General features: G+C 37.8%; 1 protein-coding gene across 4 annotated transcripts in view; it reads right to left on the bottom strand.

Annotated features, from left to right (window-relative positions):
• Positions 1 to 6413: 6413 nt before the first annotated feature.
• The window catches only part of LOC101860339 (innexin unc-9), a 39603-nt gene continuing 25649 nt past the window's right edge, over positions 6414 to 20367 (bottom strand). For all 4 annotated transcript variants that reach the window (XM_005100572.3, XM_035970317.1, XM_005100575.3 and 1 more), the window contains exons 3-9: positions 18083 to 18199; positions 17105 to 17329; positions 15037 to 15204; positions 14142 to 14334; positions 12431 to 12522; positions 10178 to 10323; positions 6414 to 9808 (exon numbers count right to left, since the gene is read on the bottom strand). In XM_005100572.3, coding sequence (XP_005100629.1) covers positions 9631 to 9808; positions 10178 to 10323; positions 12431 to 12522; positions 14142 to 14334; positions 15037 to 15204; positions 17105 to 17329; positions 18083 to 18199 — 1119 coding nt within the window. In that variant the 3' untranslated portion in view covers positions 6414 to 9630. The remainder of the gene's footprint in view (positions 9809 to 10177; positions 10324 to 12430; positions 12523 to 14141; positions 14335 to 15036; positions 15205 to 17104; positions 17330 to 18082; positions 18200 to 20367) is intronic.

The raw sequence follows: 20367 nt of genomic DNA, 5'->3' as shown, positions 1-20367 counted from the left end.
ATATATAATCAAACTACTATGTTTATTACTTGGATCAGTTCTTTCTTTCTACGTAATCAAACTAGCCTACGTTTATTACTTGGATCATTCATTTCTCTCTTTATGTATATGTGAGGCAGCTTGGTGGAATCAGGCTCTCGTCAAAATAATCAAAGTGAAAAAACTTGCATTTTTCTACAGGTTTGTGAATTTTTATCAAATTTTTGTTTTTTGACTCAACACCTTTCTTGCCCATTTTAGAACTCATTTCTGTGTGGATTTTTCTGAAAAGCGTTGATTAAAGGCACAAAAATTTTAATTTTCAGTTACCACGGACTCTTAAGCTAAGGAAATAACTAATCTTTGGAGGCCATTTTCTCACTAATTTTGCCTCTGCAAACAGGTGACCCCCACCTCCTTCTTTCACAAATATCTCGACTTGTATTCAAGATAAACGGATAATTTTTTCATCCATATAAAGACAAGTGAACAAGCTTTAAGATGATACCAATAACTCTACATGCTCAAAAATTGACGAGAGCCTGATTCCACCACGCTGCCTCACATATATTTAATCAAACTTAATAAATTCGATACGAGTAAGCTTCGGCCGCCACCCAGGCAAAATTTGAAATTCTTAATTAAAGATTATTAGAATTTTTTACGATCCATTCGTCATTTCGCTGCTTTGAACTGCCTGCCTGTTTGTTTGTCTGTGTGTACATTTGTTTGTTGATTTGTCCTTATACTCGCAACTGAGTAAGTATGTATAGAATCTATGTGTAGAATCTATGTGAGTTTTGTTTTCGGCAAATGGAAGGGGGCAGGTGAGGTGGGGTGTTTTTGTGGTTTGTTTGGTTTGTTTGTCTTTTTGCTTGTTTTTATTAATTTTTTTTTGGGGGGGGGGGGTGTTGTGGTTTTCTTTTGTTGTTGTTTTTTTTTGGGGGGAGGGGGGTGTTTGGGGGAGGGAGTGGAATTCCTCTGATCATGTATATTTGATCTTTTTAACTTCAGAATCCCTTTCAACACAAAAAAACAGAATGGTTGTTGTTGGTTTTTTTACTTATAGAGCACAGCATTGCACAACCAATTTCACGGAAAAGTATCAGAGCCGAGCGCACTTTTGAAAAAAAACAACAACCTATAAATAAAATAATTTAAAAAATAGAGCCGCGCACTTTCTAACAATATTGTTACATATTGAACTACCAAACAGTTACAAGTTACGTCGCCTCTTTTGCTTTCTGTTTATAATGGTATGCTGAACTGTCACTAAAATAATTTATAAGTAAGGAGCAGACCGAGGAACCCATCATGCGCTAAAAATAATGCGACACCCTTGAAAATTTTTTTTAACCCCCCCAAAAACACACACACACACACACACACACACACACAAACAGTCGAACCTGCTCAAACAAACACCTGTTGGAGACAAACACCTGTACAAATGACCACTCCCTCCACCTTTGTCTTTTTTTTTCTTTTGGTAAATGTTTTACGACGCTCGCAACTGCATAAGGTCATATGAGCGCACGGGAAACATTAAACTTTTTCAGTTGGTAGGAAATTTTAAATTTTGCTCAGGTGGCGGCCGAAGCCTACTCTTATTGATTTTAGACCACCAAAGGATCTTTAACGAGCGCAACTTGCACACGAAACCTCAGAATGTTCGCCCTTGTCCGAGAACACAAGGTGTCAATCTTTCCTACCATAAGATCAGGGATGTGTCTGAAAGCGAAAGACAGCAGAAAAAATTTAAGGAGCCATGTAGTAGCAGAAGTAGAAATTCTGCAGAAAGAGTCAGGAGCCCAGACTCTTTCTGCAGCCTTTTTACTGCTACTCTCTTCCTATTGTAATGTCATAAGAGAACATTGACAAAAAGGACCACATTTCTAAGACAAACACTTCTCTCCACGACAATATGGGTGGTTGTCCCGTGCAGGTTCAAGAGTTTAAAGACAAAAGGCTATTTTCACGAGGGAAAGACAAAAATTTACACACAATTAGGCATATAAAATATTTATTGAATCAAACAGTACTCAAAAAAAGAAATGAATAGAAAGTGCACAAAAACTTACAGTGAATGCTTGTAAAATATAAACATAATCTCATAGGAAGCTTCTGAACTTAAGGAAGTGAGATTCGAAGCTTTTACAGAGTACATACATACGAATACATTCATACATGTACTTATTTTTGTGAAGATCAATAATTCTCTAGGGGCGATGTTAGACAAAAATCCATGAGCATACAAATGAGAAATGACATGTCTAAAAAGCTTGTTTGTTCTAGTCTTTAAGAAATCCAGTTCCCCACCTCAATCTGGCCACATGGACATACATTGTGGCAGACTGTTAGGGGCGCAAAACCGTCATTATTCAATATACATCCCCGACAAAGGACAAGTCTACATTTCTGTCGTATGCTGACAAAAAGCCTTTTTCTTATTCACAGCAGTATAGATAAATCAATGATTTTTGGCTTTCTTATAGTTTATAAAAATCTAAACTGTCTTGCACAGTACATCAACGGTTGATCTAACAACCTGAAGATAATGTCATTCCCTCTGCTCAACAGATACTATTTTCAAAAGGCGTTTTGTCGGCGAAGGGCAGGTTTGTATAGAGCTGGGAAAAATAAAGTTTATGTACACTTTTGACTAAAAGATGTGACAAAACTTTATTCCATTGTAAAGATAAGTCACTTTCGACTAGAAGTGAAGACGAACCGCTCTTATTCTCAAGGGCTTACTGTCAAGAGTAAAATTCATTTCAATTAGGGTCAGCAGTCTTTCAAGGGACGGATGTCAATTCTGTTCAATGCTCTGAAACAAGCCTTATCCCCAAACCCACACTGGTTGAAGACATTCTCAATAATTTGTGTTCATCGCTGTATAAAGCGCACTGGGCATGATGTAGAGCGTGGATAATATGCACTATAAAAATGCAGTTATCTTCATTATCGTTACCTGAATACATAATATAGCCAGATTTCAGACTGCAGACTCAGGACAGGTGAATTCTTTTACCATTATATTATTATTAAGTGGTCAATGCGGTAAATTATTTGTTTGTAGGAGTAAAGAGAAGCTCATTGACACAATTTATGGTAATTCACTCCTGGAAAAAGTAAGACAGACTGACAGAAGCAACAGAAGGTTAAAGTTAAAGTAAAGAAGTAAGACCTACCAGACGTGTCCTCCAAGCCAACACAACCACCCACAAAGCAGTTCAGTTTTAGTTTTTGCAAGTGTTTTACGGCACTTGAAGCACAATCAGATCATATACGTGCTGAAGATTAGAGGTGCTACAAGAGAGTAACAAAAACAAAAAAAGAATGAGGAGAGATACAAGGATGATAGGATGATTGATAGGATGGAAGTAAACCACACCAGAACACCTGCCAACCACCCACATGCACTTCAGACAAGGGTCAAACATATTCAAGGAGAATTTATTAAAGCTACTTTTCAAGTCGTCAACCTCTCGATACATTCAAACAAACACACTGACCTTATTTTTTTTGCTCCAAAATATTATTTTCTATTTCACACTTTGTGGTGCATCTTATAAAAGAGAAATAAAATTTGTAAGCAAACTACCTGTATGAAATTATTCAAATCAGCAAATAATTCACTACAAATTAAACAACACAGACTTGTTGGTGTTTGTATTATATGTGAGGCGTGCTGACAAAACGAGTTACTTCTCACAATCCACAAATGCAGATATTGGCCAAAAATCCGCACTAGGGTCAAATTTCCAGGTTCTCTATTGATGCAATATTCCTAAAGTACTAAATACCTGTTGTTATTTCATACGTACAAATTGTAAAAACTTAACCTATAAGCATGATGTATCTATTTCCATAGGGCTAAATTGTGAGAAGTAACTCATTTTGTCAACACGTTTCACATTATATTAATAGTAAAATGAAGCTAGAAGAATTCCAACATGTAGGCTCAACTTTACACATAGGGCTACCAGCAAAAATCATAAATGCTGAAAAAAAATCAAACATGCAAAGTAAAAACGTAAGGAACCAAAAAACAAGGAACTAAAATATTACGTTTGATTATCAGTATAGGGTTTTACGTCGCTCGCAACTGCATAAGGTCATATGAGCGCGCGGGACACACCTAATACTTTTTCGTTGGTAGGAAATTTTGAATTTTGCCCGGGTGGCGGCCGAAGCCTACTCTTATCGATTTTAGACCACCAAGGGATCTTTAACGTGCGCAACTTGCACACGGGCCCTCCGAGATTTTTCGCCCTTGTCAGAGAAGGCTAGGTGTAGATCTTTCCTACCAGAAGATCAGGGGTGTGGCAGAAAGACAGCAGTTAGAAGGAGCCAAGGAGTAGCAGTAGAAAGGCTGCAGAAAGAGTCAGGAGCCCAGAGGAGGTGGCAAAGGAGGTGAGGGGGTGGGGGCAGAAAGTGGAAATGAAAGCAGACAACAGAACATTGCTAGAGATCAGGAAAGGATGTGAAAGGAGACAATTTTAGAAAAGAAAATGTTTTGGTCGCTACCCGGAATCGAACCCGGGACCTTTGAATGAGAGGCCAACACCTTACCTCTAGGCCACGAGAGCCCCCAAATATTACGTTTGATTACAGTACGGTCTATAAATGTTAAAGGAATAGACATTCAAAACTAAACCATGACGAGCATAAAGTAGACCGTGGCACACATTTTTATTATGAACAAACCAGACAGTGACACATAAATACACAAACTACGTCTTGTTATGTAAGCACAAACAAGACTGTGACACACACAACTCAACAATACAACAGGGAATAAAATACATATCAGCAGCTGAAAAACATGTATCAAAACACAAGGATTAAAACTTTGATATACAATTGAGAAATTCAAGACAACGGAGATTTTGTTGCAAAAAAAACCCACAACACTTTCGAAACTAAGAAAAGAGCGAGAGAAAAAAGGAATTTCATTCACGGCACAAACAAAACCTAACAGAGCTGATACAACAATCTTATCCAAATCCCCATTTCAACAGTGTGAAGCAGAGACAGAGAGAAAAACACCCTTGATCCCTTTCCTTTTCCCCTGCTAAACAAAACATGAGCTCGAACCTACAAAAGAAACACCAGACAAACAAGTGAGACATGAATACCTGTGAAAAAAAACACAAAAAAACAAGTAAGTCCAGAAAAGTGTTCAAAGATTTTTTAGATGTTTTAGTGAGGTTTTCCGGCGCTCACAACTGCATAAGGTAATATGAGCATCAAGGGGCGGATGTCAACAGAGAAGTCCAAAAAGATATTTGAGAGAATTGTTATTTAATATTTCAAAGTGTAATATGTCTAAGTTACAACTACACTCAATTTTCTTCAGCTGAGGAGCATAAAAGTGAATCTTATATCATCTTATCAATACTTCCGGCATGATGTGCCTTTGTTGAATAGAGCACTACTTGCATGCAGCAAAACCCTCGAGGGCACGTTTCCATGAGTTAAAGATATTCACAAAGGAGCATAAAGGCGATGATAATAATAGTAATAGTAATAATAGTAGTATAAATACTAGTAATAATAAAATCGATAATAATAATTGCATTGATATAGAGCATATCCACACTCTAAAGACTGCTCTATACGCTTTGCAAATATAATTATCGCTGCAGACTCTAGAACACTCAGAAACATTCTTGGCTTCCCAGGAAGCATACAGGGCAAGCAACTGACTAAGCCCTCAAACACTAACAAACTCACAAGATCGTTCAGTCTATACTCGAGTACCCATTCCCACATAGGTTTTTAAATTTTAGTAGCCTACAGGTTTTACGGATCTCGCAACTGTATAAGGTCATATGAGCGCCACAAGATTAGAAGTGTTACAAGAGAGAGTAACAAACATTAAAAAGAAGAAGGGGAGATAAGGCCGATAGATGTTCGATAGTAAAGAAGAAGCAAACCAAACCAGAGCACCCGCCAACCGCTCACCCACATGGGTGAAAGAGGAAAAGAACACAACACCGGGCCCCTGATGGGGTGCAAACCCACAACCTTTCACTTGTGAGCCCTACAGGCCAACTACTCGACCATTGACAATGCCAAAATGTAGAGGAAAAGCCTTTACTTAATAATAAGTTGATACAGCACAAAGAACACAGCCTCTGTAGTAGCCCAAGATAAGAAAATTACATATTCTGACGGCAAGTTCAGGATAAGTGTTAAATACACAGCTGCTACCTAACGGAAGGAAGTACATAGTTTTCGCTGCCATTATAAGGAAAACAAAACAACAAAACAACAAAACATTTTAAAATTAAGCGTACGAACAAAGTCAATTAAAAACGATATTGTGCCAACAAACTGTAAATGAGTTTTCGAAGGAACAAACTACTCACTGAATCTTAAAAAATGAATATCCTGTTTGGTACCTTTCTCTTAGACAATTCTTTCTCTTTCGTCAACAAATGTGATCCTTACATGACATAAAACACATAAACAATGAACTATCGCCATGAGGCTTAAATGAAAAAATGGAGAAGTAATAAAAGAGAACTATTTCAGCTCAGGATTTGAAACTGACTAAAAATTGGCAACCAAAAAGAGGAATAATACAAAACAATGAAAAAAAAAGAGTATTTGTGAGAACCATTGAAAGTAACACAAAGCATTTTCTGAAATATGAAAGACAACATTAGCACTTTGTGGAAATGAATGAGGAGCAAAGTATTACACTGATTGAGAACCAGTTAATCATTATCTAGATATAAGCGTTATAGAAAATTTTCTAATTTTGTTATTTCATAGAGGTTCCTAAAAATGATCACAAACTTTCCAAACAATTTTTTATGTTTCTAACTTTTTTGTCTTAAGTCAGTGAAGATCTCATATATAATGCAAAAAGAAATTCATATTAAATCAGGGAAAATTTAACAGAGCAAATGGATTAAAGCTGTTAAATTTTTAAAAAGGCAACTAAATTTTGAAATCCCTGAATTTTTTAAATCGACCATATAATAATATATAACACAAAAAGAAAGTCACATTAAATCAGGGAAAATGTAACAGTGCAAAAGGTTTTCTCAGGCCACACAAAGAAATCACACTCACAAGGGAGAGTATGAAGCGTTTGTGAGTAGTTCAAAGGCACAAGTATGGGAAAAATGAAAGGCAAATCTTTATACATCAGACACAAAGAGAAGCTCGGAGGAGACGATTGTCACTTTGCTTCTTACAGGAGAGAGACATTATAGTTTGACAACAATGAACACATACAAACCAGTTGACAGACATAACTTTGTTTTCAAACAGTTGAGTATTTCACATTTCTCTACAGAGGCACAGATCTTGTAATTCCAAAACACATCCTCTTGACTTCTTAAGTAACGCATTCAAGACTATATAGATGAGATCAGTCAGGTCAAAGGAAAGTAATATAAAAGGAAAATCAACAAAGAGTGTATTTTTATTTTTAGCACCTCACTCAGTAATTTTTCAAAGATGTAGATGGAAATGTTCCAGTCACAAAACACAAATAGCTCTAACACATTTAAACACTAGTGACAGATATCTTGACATTCATCTTCCTTGGAAAAAGGATATTTGTTGAATAAAAAGAAACACATCAACACAATAATCGTCATTTAGTGCAAGGACATATTAAGATAGACAGAAAGGAACAACAAACGGGAAAGGAAAGGAAAGAAACAGCACCTTCTAGTGGCGCCCTCTAACCACCCCTGACCTGACAACGAATAAATATTGACAAGTTCAGTCTAATGGCCAGAAGACAAGAATCTAGCTCTAAAAAAATGCTGACGATCACAATGCAGAAATTATTTTCTACGACAACAGTACCAAAGCCACAAAGAAAAAAAAACTGTCAACAGGTAGTCAGAATTGCACGCTTTTTATGGTCACACCTAGAGATGAAGCTGACATCTATTGTTACACTATTTGGCTACAATACACTCAACACAGACATTAAATATACTGAACACTGAAAGTTCGACAAGTTAGAAAATTCTAGAGCAAATAATTCAACATTCATTTAACTTAGTAAAAAACATAAAATGTTATAAATGTTTATAAAAATCAGAGAAAAATCACATAAAAATAAAAATTCCTCGTAATATAGTTTACCCTGCACTGTAAGGTAAGCGTGTGACCATACAAATTGGCTAAAAACAATTTCAGTATGGTTCAATAGTAAAAAATAAATTGATGAATTTGATACGTAAAATCAATGTGATTAACTTTCATTTCACTTAACATCTGATCAATGGTCTCTGTAAATTGACTGAACTGAAAAATAAACAGTAAATAAAGAGATTATACAAGGAAAAGGAGTAGGCGGGGTGGGGGTTTGAAAAAATCGCTTTTAATGAATCATAAAAAAAAGCTTTTGTGCAAATATAAATATTTGTGGATTCTGAAATCCAAGTATTTTAAAAATAAAATAGCCACTGGACAGAATCCAAAATGGCTCTTATTTAATGACCCTGAACCAGAAAATCTCTTTTCTGTTAATAAAAAAACAGTGAGTTCCATCACCTGTTCCATCCCCTATTTGACAACAAAAATTTAACAAAAACAGAGACGCGTTTTACTAGAATGCTCTTAATCAAAGAACGGAATCATGAACAGAAACGAAAGACAGCTTGTAAAAAATGATTCCTTTATCTCGAGGAATACAATACCAAAGACATCAAGGAGGGGTAAAATATTCAAGAAATTACAGAAAACAGAAATGCATGCAAAAAGTTCTACTATAGTCTTCATCGTGCATTGAATCGGTGGGGTTTTAGAGACCTTCAACTGCTTGAACGAAATTATGGCACAATGCGTACACCAAATCATCACATGAAATTGGAACCTATCATGTAAAACTACATTATAAAATGACCAAGAGAAGTCTAATTGTGTATGATAACAAGTTTTGATAGGAAAGAACACTTTTAACCATGGAACCCTGGGCTCCTGATCCTAATTTTACCCTAATCGTAGAGAGGGCGTTTCATCGTGAAAAAAAAAAGTTAAAACCCTCAACAAATCAACACTTAATGTCATCAAAATGTGTGAAAGAAAGGGTGCAGTCAGACATGTTGGTATCCCATAATAGCGTGCAGACAGAAGCTAGTGTTCTGATAGACCGAAAATTACTGCCTTTTTCTGCCTGAAAATTCAGAGCTCTTTCCTTTCATCGGTAAACCCGTGTCATGGATTATTTTAGCTGAAGTGCGTCTCCAGTGCACTGGTGCTACTAAAGGTATTGGGTGAGAAAAAAATCTTCTCAATGGATAAAACAGGCTAGGGTAGACATCCAGCTTGCTCTTCTTAAAAAAGCATCTCATCTTTGATTAGGGTTAATTTAGAGCTCGCATCTTTTCAACAAGCATCTTATCTTTATGTGACAGGGGTTAATTTCAAGCTACCCATTCTTCAACAAGCATCTTATCTTCATGACATGTTTCAATTTCGAGTTGCTTTTCTTTTACAAGAATATTATTATCTTTATAATAGGGTAAATTTCAAGCTAGCCTTTCTTCAACAAGCATCTTATCTTTATGATTCTGACAAACAGCTGAACAGCTGACATTTTAGAAAGAGGACACCAATAAAGAAACGAAGCTGGATCTATTCCTGCAATTAAGTCATGAAAAGATAGCCAAATCAGGCAATATGATGTTTATCATCAATAATCAAAGGGTTTCCACTTGAGTCCCCGGCTCCTTTGGTTTCATCACGGGAAGCATTCTTGCCCTTTTCACTCAGTTCTAGCTCCTCTAGCTGAATATCCACAGAAGGTTCTGGAGTTTTCTGGCTTTCCGATGGTCTCTTTGCTGTGTTTCTGCAATAGTAGAATATGAGATGAAGCCACATAAAGTTTTAACTTCTCCAGTTAAATTTACTCTACTGTGGTTAATTGTGTTAGGTGTGAGAGAATGAGATTATTTTGTTTGTCCATCTAAGGACTATTCGTGTGTGAGTGTGTGTGTGTGTGTGTGAGAGAGAGAGAGGGGGGAAGGAGGGAGAGACAGACAGAGAGAGAGAGGGGGGGAGAGAGAGAGAGAGAGCAAGAGAGAGAGTGTTGACGAGTGCATGTGCGTATTTACCAAGCCTTAGCAAATTTCTCTTTATGGGGATCAACAAATTGTTATCTTATCACAGGGGCGAGAAAATATATTGAAGGAGCCTTCTGTCCTACATTCCTTCTCACCTGTAGTCGCAGTAGCGGAGCCAGATCCTGCTCATGAGTTCTGACATGGCTACATCGTTCGTATTGTAGGCTAAGATACGCAGAAGGAAGACACCGTCGTTGCCAAGGTAATCAACCACAAATTTCGGCACTGTGCGACTTCCTTCCTGTGGAAAATATAAACAGTAGACTTGGTTTAACACAAAGTTGTTTGGTATGAAATTTCAGTTACCACAAAAAGATTTCAAATTCACATGGGTTCCCCCCCCCCCTCTCCTCTGTATTCAATGCATCGCAACTTCTATTAACATTTTAAAGAACTCCACTCACTCAATCTCCTTTTTAAGTTAAGTAAGATCGAGCACCTAGTCTTCTCGGATCTGAATGAAAAATCTCGGAGGTCCCGTTTGCACATTGTGCATGTTAAAGATCTTTTAGAGTCTAAAATTCTTAGAAGAGTTGAGCATTAGGCTGCCACTCTGGCAAAATTTAAAAAATTCCCAACCATATTATATATCCCTATCTACCTATAAATATAAAGACACACCCTTACACTTTAATCACAAAGCATTAAGTAGGTCTCTCCTTTGAAGAATATCAAGGAAGTTATGATCTGAAAGGAAGGAAGCAGTCCTTTAGCAATCTCCATCCTATGTGTCTACCACTCAGGCAAAACTGTGTCATATTTACTGCTTTAGTCATCATCAATATTGATAGACAGCCGAAAAACATGAAATCTGCTTATCACAAAGAAACAGTTTTCTGTTTCCCTGAAGTTCAAGCTATCAGGATTTTATTGTAGTTTTAAAATTGCAAAACTTAAAGTTGAGTTTAATTTCTAAAAATAAATTAAATGACTTTGGACATAAGTATTTCTCTTTATACGAGTGCTACTGTTGTATCATATTCTACCACATAATTACAAAATTGTGACTCTTGAAGCTGAAGTCAAACTGCTAATTTTTAAAACATTTTTTTCCTTAAATTAAACACATACACATTTAATATGCTACGGACTATGTCATATTTAATTTCAGGCTTACTCGACCAGCAGAAGAAAGTCTTAAGTTGTAAACTAAAAAGTGAAGAATTGGGTTGTTGGCAGGTGCTCTTGTGCAGTTTGTTCTTTTTTTTCCTATTAACCCTATCCTCGTGTTTTACTATCGTGTCCATACGACGTGGGGAACTCTGTGCCACCACTTTCCAAAGCGGAAATTTACTCGTTAATCCGATCCGTACGCTTTGCATAGCAGTCTGTTCAAATGATTTTTTGAGAAATACTGAAAGTTTCAAAGAGATCTTCACACTAGAAGTATTCTAAAATGTGAAGAATACAGCCCCTGGGGTACAAAATGACCCAGGCGTACGGATAGGGCTAAATGTCTATTGTCCTAATCTCTCCTTGGACTTTTTGTAAGGTACTCTCTAGTAACACTTCTAATCTTCGGCACATATGTAACCTATTTGGGTTACAAGTGCCGAAAACTCTTACTAAAACTAAAACTTACCAAAGTGGAGTAGGAATTTTTCTTAGCCTTAAAAGAAAACTCTCCCTCAGTCTTAAGTCCTGTCAGGGAAGTACAAGCTCCACCATAGTCAAGACATAACCTATTTAGTATGACCTTTACGAATATCTTATGAGAGGTTGGCAGGTGCTCTGGAATGGTAGGCACCTTCTTTCGTATCAAACATCTATCATTTTTACCTCTCCTCTCATTTTACTATGTAAACTGCTTTCTAGAAACACTTCTAATCTTGGGCACTTACAAGTTACAAGAAGTATTTGTATTACAATAGCCCTAAAACTCTAACTAAAACTAAATTAAGCACACATCTGTTCAGGAATGAGGGGGATTGTAAGTCTTTGTCACTGTCTGTTTGCCGTAACGGGAACAATTTTGTTAAAAGCCAACTGAGAATCGTTGGTACGAACCTGATATTTAAAAATATCTTAATAATTGAATAAACGATAGGCAATAAGAAACTCAAGTTTGGGAAAACATGAATAGAAGACCAAATTGACAATGCTGGATTTAATCATGATAAGCAATAAAATAGAGAAAAAAAAGCTCTTAAAAGACTACTAGATAAGAAATAAGAATGTTTCCATAACAAACGAATAGACCCCCACCCCTACCCGCACCCAACCCCACCCCTACCCCACCCAGACCCTACCCATACCCCCAGCTGGATAAGAAATAAGAATATCATGTCCATAAACTGAACCCCAGCTGAGGGCCATCCCTACCCCTAAAAAAAACAACAACTCCAAACCTGGGGTACATTTCCATCCTCACTGAACACAGACAGATACTTGGTGACAAACTTGACGGATTGTTCTGTACGCAGAATCCTCATGAGCCACGCTGGGGGGTGGGGGGGAAGAAAAGAAACATTGATGAATTAATACAACACACAAAATTTATTAGGTTACGTTTTGTTGACAACTTTTCTGACTTTGAAAGAGTCTTTTTAACACACTGCAGAAAAAAACATGTGCTGTACTATACAGGTTTAATTCCCCTCGCAACATTTTAAGGTGACTTAAAATTTTAGAGATGGGACCTTCGAATTTAACAAGACTGAACCAAATGGGAAAATCCTTGTGCTTGAATGGCTGTCCCAAGGACACAACTCTGAAGCCAGCTGCTGGCCCACAATCTCATGATTGCAAGCCCAGTAGCCTATCGCCCAGTAGCCTATCCAATACACTAACAACACTACTGCACCCTGCTGAAGATTTCCGATCCAAACATTAATTACATCATCAGTGCAATTACACAACACCACAAAATTATTCTTTAACTAGCTGTGATGATCATTCTGACTAGGAAAGCATTTGGGACACAGCACTCAATACTACTACGTGTACAGGCCATAGTTTTTTTAGTATTAGTAAGAGTTTTACGGCACTTGCAACACAATATGGTCATATAAGGGACGAAGATAGAGGTGTTACAAGAGAGTAACAAACACAAAAAAGGAGCGGAGATAAAAACCATAGATGTTTCTTAGGAAAGAAGAAGCAAACCACACCAGAGCTCCCGCCAACCACTCACAAGCCATAGTTTGCCCAAGTCTGTTGTACTAGGTTATCACACAGACACATACTGACAAAGCTAAGCTGTATACAAAGTGATCAGCAACAATGCCAGCAGCAACAACCACTCGATGAGGAAAAAAGTTTCTCCACCGCCCGGCATGTTAATGGTCAACAGACACAACTAAGGGCGCTCTCGTGGCCTAGAGGTTAAGGTGTTGGCCTCTCATTCAAAGGTCCCGGGTTCGAATCCGGGTAGCGACCGAAAAATTTTCTTCTCTAAAATTGTCTCCTTTCACCTCCTTTCCTGCTCTCTAGCAATGTTCTGTTGTCTGCTTTCATTTCCACTTTCTGCCCCACCCCCTCACCTCCTTTGCCCCCTCCTCTGGGCTCCTGACTCTTTCTGCAGCCTCGGCGGGCCCTTGTGCAAGTTGTGCACGTTAAAGATCCCTTGGTGGTCTAAAATCGATAAGAGTAGGCTTCGGCCGCCACCCGGGCAAAATTCAAAATATCCTAAAAACTGAAAATATTAGGAGTGTCCCGCGCGCTCATATGACCTATGCAGTTGCGAGCGCCATAAAACACTTTACAAAAACAAAACAAAACGAAAGACACAACTAACACTACTGGGTTGGACAAGATAACTTCTGGACGATAATAATAAAGTGTTTTTATCCGAATTCAGTGAAAATAATGGATATAACAGGTTGGGAAAAGGAAAAGAAGCAGAAATTAAAATGGAGGAAATGCAGGGAGGGGAAATAAAAGTTTTAAAAAGTAATAGAACACCCCCCCCAAAAAAATAAAAAAAAACCAAACAAACAACAAACAAACAACAAAAAAAACACATACAAAACGGTAAAAAAATAGGTATATAAGAAAAGAAAAAAGGAAACCCCCCCGAAAAACGGCATCCCTGGAGCATTCGACACTACAGACACTCACTGACAAAGCTGTACAAGGTGATGAGAAGCAGAGACAGGAGCCAGAACCACTCGATGAGGAACAGTTTCTCCAGCAGCATGTTGATTGTCAGCAGACACTGGATCCACTGGCCCTCGCCCCGCACCTGGAAGTGGCACAGCGCCACGCGCGGGAAGTGACCTGAGTCTATTTTGGTCCCTGAGTCTTGGTAGTACTGAATTTACAGTCAATAAATGTTAATAATAATAACAGTAATAATAGTAAAAATAATATTAATAATAATAATGGAGGAGGCGGAGGAGGAGAACAACAACAACAATAAAAATAATAGTGATGACAATAATAATATTAATAATAACAATAATAATAATAATCAACAATTTTATAAATTCTTACAATCGAATTCATCAAAATCCAAGTCCATCGTGCTCTTAGGAAAAGTGAATGTTACTTTCCTTAAAATTTTTAGGTCTGAAGAGGGTATGGCTCCTTCGAAAAAGAGATGAGAGAGAGAGAGAGAGAGAGAGAGAGAGAGAGAGAGAGAGAGAGAGAGAGAGAGAGAGAGAGAGAGAGAGAGAGAGAGATGGAGAGAGGGAGGGAGAGAGGGAGAGAGAGAGAGAGAGAGAGAGAGAGAGAGAGAGAGAGAGAGAGAGAGAGAGAGAGAGAGACAGACAGACAGACAGACAGAGAGAGAGACAGACAGACAGACAGACAGACAGACAGACAGACAGACAGACAGACAGACAGACAGACAGACAGACAGACAGAGAGACAGACAGACAGACAGACAGACAGACAGACAGACAGACAGACAGACAGACAGACAGACAGGCAGACACACAGACACACAGACAGACAGACAGACACATACACACACAGACAGACACACAGACAGATAGACAGTTAGTATCCTCACCTGCACAGCCTTGGGTCCATACTCCCAGTAGTTGAAGTCTAGAAAGGCGGTGAGAATGACAAACTGCATGAGGACGTTGAAGAGGAAGCAAAACTTGACCACCAGGTACATGGAAGACAAGTAGTTGCCAGTGTTGGCGCCCACACACAGCATGCAGTGCTGCAGGATCTACAGACACATAAATAATTATAATAATAATAATAACAATAATAATAATAATTAAATAATAATAATACATAATAATAATAAATAATAATAAGGATAATAATAAATAATAATAATAATGATAATAATAAATAATAATAATAATAATAATAATAATAAGTAATAATAATAATAATTATTATTATTATAATAATAATAATAAAAGTGTGTCCATCATGTTCTGACGATGTCCCAAGCATTTGCAGGGAGAATATTTCTTAAGCAAAGTACAGTTAAGCCCTGTATACCGCCTACCTTGTGACGAGCATGAAATTGGCGGTATAAAGGGATATACAAGTACCGATTGTCATCTTGAACAGTGGTGGAGACTAGGAACAAATTGTGGCAAGTCTTTACTCATCTAGATTATAGATCTGTCTTACGCGATTGCTAAGTGCAGAGTACAAAGGAGTAGCAACAAACGGTTCGTAAATTCAAATTTCAAATTTCTACCAGTTCAGAAGCAAAGATATTATGCATCAATGACCCTGCAGATTTACATTTTATTATCAAATCAGAGACTTGTTATTCCTCGGATCGCTTCAGACCTTCCAAGCAGTATTGTGAGTCTTGATGATATAAAATCCTCGCGGGCGCTCGCCAACACTGGCAACTAGCTGTCTATCATGTCATCAGCCTGATATTTGGCGATGCCAGATAATATGCCGACAGGCCGAGGTGGTGCACTTCCTTTAAGGTTTCTTTAACCCATTTTAAAATCTAATTCCAATTTCTAAATAAAATATTGACAGAAGCCTTAAGCTAATAGAATTTTCATAATCAGCACAAATCTGGAGCAAATTGTTAACAAATAAAATGTGGGAAATAGGTCAAATTCACAAAGACGAGTGGGAAAGAGATCATCAAGCAGTCACCAAGTGAGTGCTGGGTGCCATGTGTACCTCTTGTGGCCACTTCGCTGGTTGTACAGCGGGGCAAATTTACATTAGTTTAATAAGGACTGTATACAACTCAGACATTTGGTGGATGGCAGAATGCGGTGTAAAGGGACAAATACTTTGTTTTGCCGACAGGCCAAGGTGGTGCACTTCCTTTGAAGTTTCTCTAAGCGATTTTAAAATTACATGTAATTCTAATTTTTAAACAAAATATTGACAGAAGCCTTAAACTAATAGAATTTTCATAATCAGCGCAAATTTACATTAGTTTAATAAAGACTGTATACAACTCAGACATTTGGTGGATGTCAGAAGACGGTGTAAAGGAGCAAATGATGCTTTGTTTATATAGGTTTTCCTTTTCATACATGGGCAAAACCTGGCAGTTGATTAAGCAGGGCTGGCTGGTGGCACAAGGGAGGTATGAGGTATAACTGTAGTAAAATTAAGGATTAAGACAACTTATGGTTTCTGCCATAAAAATGGGAACAGGGAAAGATCAGGGAAACGTAGCTGTTTTTGAGAGCATCCAAGCAAAGGAATGAACGGAGAACCATGATTGCCGATGTCTGTCGCAGATCTGGCACTGGATGATGATGATGATCGTTTCTGCTATGGCCAATGAGACAAATTTTGGCAGAGAAGAATTTCCTACAATTTTAGCTTTTAAATCTTCATTTCCATGGATGTGTGCAGCTTGCAGGTTTTGCTCTTGGCTTGAATTTAAGTTGGAATTCAGGAGGAAAAAAAACTCCGCCAAATTCGTAATTGAAGCTGATCTCCGAATGCAGTAACGTACAACTACAATTAAAAAGTCATCGTTAAAAAAACTAACCATTTCTCTCCTCCTTCTATTTTGTGTTTGTTACTGTCTATTAACACCTCTGATCTTCAGCACTAAAATGACCTTATCGTGTTGCAAGTGCCATAAAACTCGTACTGAACTTTTAAAAAAACCAACTAACCTTTTTGGTCTGCATTCCAACGCGACTCTTCATGAACCAAAACGGCTTGCGGTTGATGACGAGCCATCGCTCCATGAACTCAGCCACAGAGGAGAACACCGACGCCTTGCGATCCTTCCCCTCGAAACTGCTATCCCCAATCAGGGTGACCATCTTCTCGATCTGCGTGCCCGAATACTCGTTGCATTCTGTCCACACTAGGTTGGGCAGTTTGAAGAGGAAAGCCTGAAGAAACATCCCACAATCAAAAATTTTCTTTGAGTGTTAGGAAAAAGGCTGAAACATGAGACAATTATAATGTCCCATTCTTTAAATAAGTTTTAATAAAAGTTTTAACGGCCGTAGCAACACAAATAGGCCATAACAGTGCCAACGATTAGAGTTGTCACAAAAGAGTAACATACCAGAAAAGAAGGAAGAGAGATAAGAACAACAGGTGTTCAACAGGAAAGAAAGCAAACCACACTAGTGCACCCATCAACCACCCACACAGACAGACAAAATATGATGGTCCTTCAGTGAAGAGAAAAAGAAAGGCAAACAAAGAAGATCAATCACAGGTAAGTATGTGTATATCATTGAATAAAACATTCGGGACTAGTCGAGATGTGATGTCCTGGCCCAGGGGGCGGCCATTTTGGCAAAATTTGTCAAGGAATCTTCAGATTCGGCGCTGTTTTCGCCGGTTCTGGCCCCAAGAGTAGGATAGGGGGGTTTCGGGGGGGGGGGGGGGGGGGAGTGGTTCAAGGGGGCAGGAATTTTATCATACTTTGATGTTTTGCAGATAGGTTTGATATCTCTCGCTCGCCGAGCATCAAACATAGCCTATAATAGATGTAGATCAAGGCTCAAATAATCGGGGTGGGAACTGCCGAAACTGCGCCCAATCTGGAGATTCCCTAACTAATTTTGCCAAAATGGCCGCCCCCTGAGCCGGGACATTACTACTCGACTAGTGCCAAACATTCAAACAATTACCTGAAATATAAAAACAATGGTGATCCATCGGTAGAAGTTGATCTCCCCCAGATCCTCATTGTTCTGCAAGGCTGTTAAGTTGCTTGGGCCACCGTGAGGGGCCAGTTGATATGGAACCTGTTGGCACAACAATGATGAAAGAAAGCATTTTTAGAAAGCTTTGTCCACAAAGACAATGGTATAGCACAAGGTAAACATGCTCCAACGGCCACCTACATGAGGCAATCATCAGTACAAACGGCCACCTACATAAGACAATCATCTGTACAAACGGCCACCTACATGAGACAATCATCTGTACAAACGGCCACATACATAAGACAATCATCTGTACAAACGGCCACGTACATAAGACAACCATTTGTACAAACGGCCACTACCCCTTTTCCTCCCTTGCATATATTTTACATTATGACGACACCAGGTACGTGTCCACCTATCCACTTTTCTCCTCTACAAAGAGTTGCTGCCTGAAACAATTTTTTCAACTGCAAATTGAAAGACGAATTGGCCCAATCAAATTTTATTTGTGATCATATATATATATATATATATATATATATATATGTGTTTCATATATATATATATATATATATATATATATATATATATATATATAAAAGGTACACAACTGATACAAAATTGAGAATGTTTTACGGCCAAATTGACACACTGTTTCGACCCTGCTGTTAAAGGCCAAATAGGTCTAGTACCCTAGAAAAGGGATGGAGATACTCAGAAGAAAAAAAAAACAATTAAAATTTTTAATAATATTAGGAATAATAATAAAAATAATGATAATGATAATAAAACCATCCCCACTTGGGAACTGAACTCACACCTTCTGAGTGAAGTAGTGACACAAGAGACACTGGCAGGGTGATACAATGCACTTAATCAAGTTCTTAATCTCTAACAAAAGGGAAAGATAGAGAGTAGATGGCAGGGTTTTGCTCTTGAGAGTGTTCACCTGGGTCCTCTCAGCGATAACTTCATAGCACAGAATTCTATTAAGTGTAGAATTCTGTGCTTAGTAGTCAGTTCTAGAACGAAATGACCTATCGAGGTTTTTATAGCTAATTATTGGTGAAGAACAAGGAAAGCAAAATAATACTTGAAAGCAAAAATAATACTTAACTAATTAGAACTAGTATGATACACGTTATGTTAGTGCAAAGTAACAGTTTGGGGAGGGGGGTGGGTAGTTTTTTTCAAATGACAGTTAAACAAGTACACCAAGCAAATCATTAGGTAATAGTTGTTTTTGTATCATGATGACACTGAATTTTATTATTTAAATTTGTTGAAAAATCAAAACTGCCAAATGAACCACACAGCACTACCACTTCGCTAAGTAAAATCTGCTCATAACAAATTTCTAAAACGTTTATTTTAAATAAATATAAACTTTGGTATCTGCATTCCTATATTGCTAGCAATGCACACTTGGGCCAAATAGGTTACCAACGAGTGTGAAGATTGCTCATAACGTCATGAAACAAAAGCTAACAAGCTCTTTTATCTCAAGAAACAAAAGCTAACAAGCTCTTTTATCTCAAGAAACAAAGGCTAACAAGCTATTTTTCCTCATGAAAGAGAAGCTAACAAGCTATTTTTCCTCATAAAAGAAAAGCTAACAAGGTATTTTACTTGCCTCGTGAAAGTAAAGCTTGCATGCTATTTTTCCTCATGAAACAAATTGCGAAGAGCTGTTTTCTTCTCATGAAAAATGTTCCCAAATCATGATACAAAACAAGTTTTCTCTCATTACTCTCACCAAACACCATCAAATTTCGTTAATCAAATAGTGTTATCGCAAAGCAAACCTAAAATCAGCATGATACGGAATTTTTTAAAATATACAACTAAAGATGCCTTTCAGAACCATATATTATACATAACATCCCTTTTTTTAAATAAAGGAAAACTAAATGCCTACTCTACATATAAAAAAGCAAAAGAACCTCTAAATTCCCTTTGCAGTGCTTTGTTATGGTGGAACACGACAACAGAAGACCAACAGCAAACACATGCAATATATATAGACAATTCAGAAGTGCTACAGATATATTTAAAAAATACGCTGAGATTTTTTTTTAACAAAGACAAAAAAGTGAAAGGGAGAGGGAAATCCATGCCAGCTACGTAGTATTTTTCACAAAACATTATGAAGTCATAGCAGAAGAGCAAAAAAGCAACGCTCAAAACCCTAGAAGTGGTAAGCGAGCAAAAGGCGCGGGCAGGGGGAGGGGGCGCAGAGATGAGGAGGGCGGGAAAGATTGGGG

The sequence above is a fragment of the Aplysia californica genome, unplaced genomic scaffold (genome assembly GCF_000002075.1).
Source record: "Aplysia californica isolate F4 #8 unplaced genomic scaffold, AplCal3.0 scaffold00252, whole genome shotgun sequence".
NCBI lineage: Eukaryota > Metazoa > Mollusca > Gastropoda > Aplysiida > Aplysiidae > Aplysia > Aplysia californica.
Note: the sequence above shows the minus strand (reverse complement) of the source record. Positions and strands in the feature narration are given on the sequence as shown.